Here is a 9,712-nt window from a genome sequence, read left to right on the forward strand (position 1 = left end):
TTTTCTGCAGTAGAAAACTCCGCACACATTCCCGGTCATTTCATTGTGCATATAGGTTGATGTCGCCAGTCCGTAGAAAATACCGTCACAGTCACTGGGTTACCAAGCATCACGGCAGACATAGTACTGGTCTCAGCCGAGCAGGAAAATGGCATCAACTGAAACGGAATGAGTGATCACTTTAAGACAACATACGCAATAACGGCTCACTTGAAGACAACATACACAAGGTTTAGGCAAGGATTTCCAGACTTATAAGCCTGCATTGCACAGAGTCGCTCCGGAAGGCAGGGAAAGAGGATCCACGGATGAAATCGGGTAGCGTGCAGTACGCTCCTGGGAGGAATTACATTGTCCATTGCCCATTTACAACGTGCTTGTAATCCTTAATAATATTGTCATCCTCCAAAATGACGCTCACATACCTCATACCTGCAACAGAGCTGTTCTAGAGGCCGACTACTATATCTGCTCCCACCTTTTAATCTGGCTGTCATTGCAAGGTGCCGTGAAAAAATGATGATCGGTGGCTTATTTTGCCACTTATGCAGCCAGGTGCAAAGCAGGATGGAATGTGTAACACTCGCTTGAAGTCATCAAGTGCTCAGATTCCACCAAAAAAGTTTTTGCAATCACAAAGAGCACCATTCAAGCAAAAACTGACTAGCCTGTCATTACTACAGCACCATTCAAGCAAAAACTGACTAGCCTGTCATTACTACAGTGAAGGAAACTGCTGCGCTGGCAGACAATGTAGAAAAGCTCAACTACAGTGCCACTGGTTCCCATGACCACCGCTTCAGCAACCCCCTGTGCGGAACTGCGAAACTGACCTTGTCCAAGAACATTGGCCTTTGACTTATCACACACTGCATTGCAGTCATGTGTATATTGTAAGTTAATAAGTGCACAGCACATTTAAGCAATGTTTCGATGTCCCGTTAGGCATGACAAGTCTAAGCAGCAGCCAGACGATCACAGCTGAACAGCGAGCCATGGCACTGCCAGCAGCATTGTTTCTCCATACAAACCTCAAGCGGGATAAGATTACGGAACTCTAACAGATACAGGATCACCGCATCAATTCTGCATAAAATATTAAAGATGAATTAACAGCCCAGGCACAAAACTAAGTTTTTCTGGTGCAACCCCACCATAGGGCACCAGCGCCACTGCTCATGGCTCCTCGATCGACGACGGCGCCCCTAGCGGCCACTTTTGCCCACAAACCAAATTTCAGCGGGAGTTTCATGATCATTTGGAGTATTGAAAGATCTTGGTACAACCATCAAAAAGTCAGTTCTCCATTTTTAGTTGCTGGTGTCATAACACACTTAACCTAAAAAAGATTAATTTTATCCATTATGTTGCACGATAGACTACAGGGAAGAAACAACATGACAGGAAGCTGTGTTTCTTCCCTGTTAGCCTTGTGTTCACATAGTGCATCGTCACCAATGCCTCTGGCTTATTTGATATGCAGCTGTACCTCGTTAATAAAGATTGACACTTCGGTTCCTCAGCAAAACTGCTATAAAGTGTGTCGCCCATAACAAATCATAGAAATAAATGATCAGAAATAAAAATAATCAGTACATAATTAAGTTCTGTTTCTCTGCACAGTGGTAGTCAGTGAAGTGGATATTAGGCGAAACTTCAGGAGTTCGAAGAGCATTGTTCTGGTCGCCATTACCTTTTAAATATTTCGCCGCAGTTTGAAGACCCTAGTGCCATGCACATACATGATGGCGTTACATGGAGCAATGGTATATCTTCTAGAACTCTTCGCATCCCATAAACCATTCATATTAGTCACTGGCAGCTGTTGAAAGCGGCTTCTCTTCACATCAATTCGTGAAACATGAAAGCACAAAAAAAAATAAACAAATAATAAGACCATCATGCACTTTCATGCTACCGTTCGCTGCTGTCTTGCTTTCAAAATACAGGAAAGGAAACATCTGGTCAAGGCAGGTAGATTTGGTTTTCTCGCAGTCGTTATTAATGCAATAGAAATACATGGACCCCAATGGGCTTTGTGCATTTTCGCCCTGAACACTGTCCGGACAGAAAGTTTCCATATTAGTGAGGCATATATGCATTGAAAAAGTTTGTTCCCCAAAAAATTGTCCGCTGTTTGAGACGTCCGTATTAACGGGGCGTCATATTAACGAGGCACAACTGTAGTCAAACATTAAACAGCTGATTTCATTTATTGTTGTAACCGGTCAGCGGCTATTTTTTAAAGTTGTATGCTACTATAGTGTAGAAAGCACAGATGCTATTAATCACAGCTTGCACTCACTGTTTCCAATCTAGCACCAAGTAAAAACAAGGGATAAGAGAGGCCTTTCTATGTGTAGAGGCAACACATGCAGGTATAGGGGGTATTCATGTGATGTCACGGCCATCATTTTGTGGTCCAGGGTGCAGCTTCAGTAGTAGCAGGAGGCAATAATTTCATTAGACACGTGCGGGGCCTATCGCAGTGCTTCACAGATAACGAAATGGTGGCCGCTGTGACGTCTGTGAATACTCTGCAGAGTCTACATGACCAATGAAAAGATGACTTCGGGGGAAAGCAATATAAAGCCATAAAAAGCCCTTAAAATGAAAGAGAAAGTTTTTTTCCACGTATCACTATACAGTGTCTGCATCACCTGTAGCGGCACCACTGAGGTCTCCTTAGGAAGAGAATTTGGAACTTCAGGCGGGCCAGTCACCACAGCCATAGCGTGGCTCTCCGTTGTCACTGCAATTATGGCCAAAATGCACGTGCATGATTCTCTGTTGAATCATACTGCATGAGTGGATGCGTACCGAGCATATCAGTTTGCAGGAATGATATCTTGTCCATACGCGCCAAGCGCTTGATGCAGGCTAGTGTACAGAGACTTGCTAAGACAAGAAGCCGATTTTAGTACGCTACCTCTTATTACTGCAGAATGATGCCAGCATGTGTTTACCCCACTAGCAATCTTTGTCGCTTGTTTACCACTTGGAGCATTTTCCCTTGTTTACACGAAGTACAGTTATTAAGTGTGTTGAGGCAGTGGTATCACACACATGTGATTGACTGACGCTGATGCAGGCTTGTGGAAAGCAGTGATAATGAAACTGGGAAAAACAATGCATTTAATATTAGCAAGCAAAATTAATTGCCAATATTCGTGATGAGTAAGCATGTATGTGTTGCTGAACTAAAATGAAACATCTTTTGTTTTCCTGTACTGCCACTTGGACATCGACTGAAAGAGCCGCGACAGATCGTAATGATTATTTCAATCTATCCGAAGCTTGCTGAGTCTTGCTCCCACATTGTGAAAAGCTAAATATTCGAGTAACACATTTTGATGAGCACTTTTTGATAGTTGGTTCATGATCTTTGAAAAACAACATACCAAAAGGGTGAGAAAAAAAAGAGAGGTGTCTAGACGACTTTAACAAGCTATAAAACTGGCTAAAGTGAGAAGCAGAGTAGCAAAAATAAAAGAAGCGCTTAGGCACAGATTATCTTCCCACACCAATGGTCCAAGATATCGCGATTCTCGATACTTATAAAAGCACGCCTGTATTCAGTTATAGTTGGAAGTTGCTGCTGGTGTGTCGTGTTTGTTCTCCCTCCATCTTCGTCTCTTAAGCGCACAGTTGTTTTTCAAAGATAAATATTCAAATTCCTTCCAACACTAATTTATCTCTCGTGAACAGTACAATCAGTCTGATGAAAAGGTACACAGCAGACCCGGATAATAAAATTGGATTTCATTTGCCCATGTGCTCCTTTCTTCCCTGACATGCACACATTTCAAACATCCATTCATTAAACAGTGTAGTGGCTCTGCGGGACAAGTGACTAAAGTCATAGGAGACAAGCCCGTTGTTGAAAATATGCTAAGCTGTCCAGAGCAGACCTTTCTTTTAATAATGCAACAGCATTTAGACTGTCGTCTCACAAAAATTTCCAGCTTCTCTGTCATGAAATTCCTCGACTGGTCAAGAAAAGTCACATGGCCTTGCGACATCATCATAACTTGCCCACCATGGCAGATAAATTAATAACTGGTCGAGAGAAGCCATGCGGCCTTGCGACGCCATCACAACCTGGCAACTGGGTTTTGAACTACCTGCTCCCCGTGGCAGTGGCAATGAATTTAACTAAAATAAATTCAATGCAATTGCCACCTCCCCACCGTGGCACTGCGCATGAGCCTTACAGGAGCTTAGGAAGAGCAACCCGGGTCTCACAAGGCCCACTGGTGGCTGTGTTTGAAACAGCCACATGCTGGGACCGTGGCACGTCGCTTAGCCACTGCACCAGTAGTGGCATGAAGACTCCCTGCGATCTATGAATGCGACTGAGAAGGTAATGATGTCATCAACTCTATGTGACCAGCAGTGGACCAATAAAAGGGCATTGCCCAATTTTTTGAAGTTGGCAAAAATTTGAATGATGGCCCAGCCCCAAAATTTCTAAAGGACCCCCAAAATTTTGGAAGTAGGGCTACCCCAGAAAATGAATTAAGGTGGATTAGTGGGCCAGATTAGTATAATCCCATATGATAATCAAATGGAAGGTACTCTGACATTCTAGAAGGTGATTTAAGGGCAACGGATCTGGTTCCAACCATAGTTTTGGCGGGAAATCTATGTAAAGACTGTAGGAGGCAACCTAAATACTATCAAATTTTCTTCTTTAAGAATGTGGTTAAGAAGACTCCCAAGTTTTTGTTTGCATTTACATAGAGTGCAGATTTGTTTCACGTGGCTCACGATCAAAATCCACCCAAGGTATAGAAAATCCAGTCCAGTAAGTACCATTCCATGCAGCACAAACATGTATTAACAAAACAAAAGAAGCAAAATAAGTCTAGAAATTTAGTTTTGTTAGTAAACCTCTTGCGGAGCAGCATGAGAATGCAAAGGCTACAGACACCATGGCCCTATTGTTCAGGCTTCTTGAGATATCATCACCAATTGCCGTAGGATGACCCAGGCACAAACTGTGCATTTAAAGAAATACAAGTAAACAGTCTTACACACCTGTAATACAAGAAGTACAATGAGCGTTGTGCCGATGTGTCCGTGCCTGAATTGTCCTCAGCAATGGTTCGGCCAGGGCCAGAAGGTCAGCTTTTATAAGCCCCACCGCATCAGTGTGCTACAGCCGGAGAGCTGGAACATATGCACGTGCGTCGATGCAGCAGCCACTGGGCCCGCTATGATGAGGTAGGCAGAAGCCAGCAAGTTGCTTCGGCAATCGTTGGCACGTGTTGATGAACCGGGAAGCCGCAACAGTGGTCCAGAAAGTCAGGGCCAGCTGTAATACGAGGAGTATGATGAGCGTTGTGCCGATGTGTCCATTCCTGAATCATCCTCATCAATTTGCCTTTTTCAAATTTTAGACAATTTCAATGACCAATTAAGAATTACTGGCCCATTCTAGATGTATAAATTTTGAACGGATATATTAAAAGAACGGATTAATAGTGAGAAATTTCAACCTCAGGTTCCTACTCCTTGTCGTAAACATTGCCCTTATTGGAATGCCATACTTTATCAGCAATGAATGCAATTTTTTTACCGTAAAACTGTAAGAGCCAAAAAATATGCATTTAACCCTTCGCACTTTTTTATTGCATTCTAATATCCCTGCATCAGCATCGAGCCCTACTTCCGTTAGAAGGTCCCACAGCAATTTCCGGCTTTCACTGTCATATGCATCTTTCATGTAAAAAAAGAGCCAATTATAGCAGCCTGTTTTGTGTCATAGCTGTTTCAATACACTGCGTTACTACCAACAGATTGTTCTCCAAATGTCTGCTCTGCCTAAAATCATTTTGCAGTTTGGCCAGTATTCTATTTTTCTCTATCAATATTTGTAGCTGTTTTAATAGTGTGCATTACAAGCCCATATGTAACAGATGTTATCATGATCAGTCTGTATGAGCAATTTTTTTTCTCCTCTACAAATAGAGAAAGTCGAATTCTGCATACATGGGCATTAATCCGTTAGCTATCGCATCATATCTTTAATGGCGGAGTAGGGCCGCGGTACAGCAGCACTACCTTCACGAAGTTAGCGCGCAGATGAGAAGGGGTGCAGCGGATACGTCGAGCCATGCGGAGGTAGAATTGCCAGCTTAGTGGCATCAGGTTGCATTATGACCCAGCGCGCGTAGACTGCATTCACAAAGTCAGCGGCCGGGCTTGTGCCCTCTCACATGAGTAAGCAGTCTTATACCCCTGTCACACGGGCACTCTAAAGGCACTTTGAACTAATGCTCCTTTACGCTCCCAAAGGAGCACTGCTTCAAGGGAGTTCGTCCGTGCTACACGGTCGCGGAACGACCTTCGCAAGAACTTTTTAGCGCCCTCATCGGCGAAAAGCGTTATTTAAATTGCAAACCTCACTGCACATATAAATACATAAATGTCACATTTTTTTAGTAAATTAGTTTTATAACTGTATTATGTTAAAGCTAGAGTCACTAAATAAAGACTTAGAGTACCGTCACTGCAGCACGGCGGTAAGCAGGGGCGGCCATTTTGTTGTTTATCATTGTTGCCAGATTGCCGCTTCGGATACCTCGCCGCTAACTTTGGCCCGGCCATTTTGTAAACAACGCTGTTAGCCACCCTGCGCTGCGGCGGGGATCGTAGCCGTACGGCATGGAAAGCGGAAAGCGCATGAAGCGTTTTCCATCATTCTGCGAGTTGAAACAACGCAGCAAAACGGCATCCTCGTATGCTCTTGTGCAGCTGAAATGCTGCGAGGCGCGGAATCCCTGGTCACTGAGTCGGTCACCGGCAGCATTCGCAGCGTCGCAGCACTAGGACTACCACAGTTGCCCGACTGAAAACGCATAAGACACAAAATGGCAGCCCCCATGAACCGTCGCAGTGTAAACAATTATCACGTGATGCAAACTGACCAATGATCGTGGCGGCGGCACAGAACAATAGGAGAAAAGAGTGCCGGTACTCTAAGTCTTTATTTAGTGACTCTAGTTAAAGCAATGCAATTTTAACTGCAATAATGACATGATTTTCCAAGTACAGAGCATAACATCACAGTGCTGGCCACACTGAGCCCAACTGGCTCGTATATCTGGAACGAGAGTATGGCGTGGTGAGACTGCCACAAAACAAATGATCTTATATTTTAAAACACCACTAATCTTATAAAGTGAATTTATAAAATGAAAATTGAACGTTTCTTTTCTCAATTTATTTATGCTGTTAACTCGCTGGGAGAGAGAGTACTCCCTTGAAGCCTCAAAGGACGAACTCGAGCTGCCTTGTTTCGAAGCTCCTTTGAGCTAGGTGTCCTTTGGCGCGTCCGTGTGGCATGTGCGAAAAATCATGTGCGAAAAAACTAGAAAACAAGAAAGGTTAAAAATTAGCGTTCATTTTGTGGCTCGCGCAGCATATGCACGATTATTTGTAACATTACTTTCATGATAAAGATAACAGCAGCAAGTGGAATGATTCCGCGTCAGCTTTTTACTGTCCTACACTTGGGGGTAAAGCCCTGAGCAATCGTTTGTAGCAATTTTTCTGGCCAACTAGGCGTAATGCAAAACGACAGGCCGCTCTTTTCGCAAAGCATGCCTTGAAACGTTCTAGGCAGGTGCGTAGTTGCGCCTCTACGCCTCCACATCACAGCACCGGGTTTTCAATTACTCCGACTTTCACACGAAGACTGCTGCACTAAGAATGCATCCAAATGTATGATCACGCGCACGCAATAACTTTGCCCATGCTTCCTATTTTTAACAATTTAAAATTTGAGAAGGCGGCGGCCTTTTTCCCGCCCTAGAACAACGCACGCTCAGCAGAACATTTGCAGGCAGAAGCGGCGCGCTGACAACAGTTATCGAACCTGCGTACTCCTGTGGTCATATATGCATAAGAAAAACAATACGCTTCACCACGACACTTCGCAAACGCATTCGAAAAAGCAATTTGAAACAGCCGTTGATACACGCAGAGACATAACGTGGACGGCTGCATGGACAGCCACCGAAGACAGAAGCGCGGAATCGAAATGACGAACGTTGAACTGTCGAAAGTGTCGTATCAAAAGTACTGCTGGCCCTCTGGAGGCATAAATTCAGTTTCAGTTTCGGTATCTAAAAAATATTTCGCTAACCAAACCACATTCATACGTGAACAGAGCGCGTTGAGGGGTGCTTAATTTGAAAGAGGTAATTAGCCTCCCCGTCAAAGATACAATACAGCACAAAAAACACTTCGAAGAGACATCAGAGCTGAAATGTATAATCATTTTTTTTCATTTAAAAGTTACCACGTATTGTCCTACATATCGGTTTATTGATTTCTTTGTTCCGCACTCTGTTTCGTCATTTTGCCAACGTCACTTATTAGCCCATACTGTGACCGTCATTCTGCCCATTGGCGTGAGTACATGTCTTCAGGGCGTCCTGTGCATGAAAGGGGATGGATACCACTCACGGGCGAATTACCCGAAAGCCTCCTGTCTAGCAGAGGATTAACGCGATTCCACGCCGGGTTTGGATAACGTGGAGCTAAGGTGGCTAGATTGGAAAGGTGTGAAGAGTTAAGAGGCGTTAGAAGAGCGCGGCGCTTTCCGTCGGCCGAGCGTGACCTCTCTGCGCACCGATGCCGCCAGGAGGAATGTGACGCTGCTAGTAGCGGCGCGGTAAGCTCAGCCGCGTCGGCCTTGCGCACCACGTAGCAGTTAGTCAGTTCAGTTCATTTCGTCGCCTGTATTGGAGTGTCTGTAGCAGCGTTTTCTCGTCCGAGGGCGAGATGCCTTCAACAACAAAAAAGAAGACGGAGCGTTGGTGCTTTGCGCCTGGGTGTGTCACGGGATACAAAAAAAAAACAAAAAAAGAACACTTTCTGTTCCGTGCCCCTGTCTCCCAGGGAATGTTTGCCAAGCGGTCTCGAGCGATCCCAAGTGCCAAGGCCGTCCGTATCATTTTACAGCCTTGTCACCATCCTTGAAAACGAACTTGCACATGCGTTCAGCCGAACGCGCTTGCATGTCGAAGCTGCGGAAGAGGTATTCTACAGTCAATTAGTGATATGAGCCAAAAATTAGTCGTTTTTAGCGTTCTGTTGCGCTGACAGCATCAGTTGTACGTTTTTATTGCCTCACAAGAATTTTTTTTTAAGGGTATAAATCAGGAGGATAGGGAGAAGAAACGGAAACCACTGAAGCTTTGCGTGTTGTAGATCAAATTCTGAAAAATGTTCGCCCTCACTTGTAAATAAACGATTTCATGGCCAGATGTGCTGCTTCATTGCTTACATGAGCGTCAAAATGACATACATGCTACAGGTTCGCAAGCGGCAACAAAAACCGATTTGTGCGTTGGGGCGCCTGGTTTGTGCTTTTGGGCGCCTTCATCCTACCCGCCTCGGTGGCTACTAATGGTTAGGGTGCTCAACTGCTTATCCGGTACCCGCGGGTTCGAACCCGACCGCGGCGGCAGCGTTTCGATGGAGGCGAAACGCTAAGGCGCCCAGGTGCTGCGCGATGTCAGTGCACGTTAAAGATACCCAGGTGGTCGAAATTATTTCGGAGCCCTCCACTGCGGCCACTCTTTCTTCATTTCTTCTCTTAGTCCCTCCTTTATAATTCTTTCCCTTACGGCGCGGTTCAGGTGTCCACCGATATATGTGAGACAGATACTGGGATATTTCCTTTCCCTAAAAACGAGTT

General features: G+C 44.6%; 1 protein-coding gene across 8 annotated transcripts in view; it reads right to left on the reverse strand.

Moving 5' to 3' along the window:
* LOC144114853 (uncharacterized) overlaps positions 1-8,040 on the reverse strand; it is a 30,515-nt gene extending 22,475 nt beyond the window's left edge. For 4 of the 8 annotated variants that reach the window (XR_013311153.1, XR_013311152.1, XM_077648852.1 and 1 more), the window contains exons 1-3: positions 7,883-8,040; positions 5,041-5,317; positions 2,661-2,752 (exon numbers count right to left, since the gene is read on the reverse strand). Coding sequence is in view for 2 of the 8 variants with exons in the window: in XM_077648852.1 (XP_077504978.1) it covers positions 2,661-2,732 (72 nt within the window). In the remaining 6 variants the exon portion in view is untranslated. Of the gene's footprint in view, positions 1-2,660; positions 2,753-5,040; positions 5,318-6,509; positions 6,769-7,882 lie in introns of those variants that run through there. The other 4 variants (XR_013311156.1, XR_013311154.1, XR_013311155.1 and 1 more) reach the window with 4 other exon arrangements.
* Between the last annotated feature and the right edge of the window lie 1,672 nt (positions 8,041-9,712).

The sequence above is a fragment of the Amblyomma americanum genome, chromosome 1 (genome assembly GCF_052857255.1).
Source record: "Amblyomma americanum isolate KBUSLIRL-KWMA chromosome 1, ASM5285725v1, whole genome shotgun sequence".
Taxonomy (NCBI): Eukaryota; Metazoa; Arthropoda; class Arachnida; order Ixodida; family Ixodidae; genus Amblyomma; species Amblyomma americanum.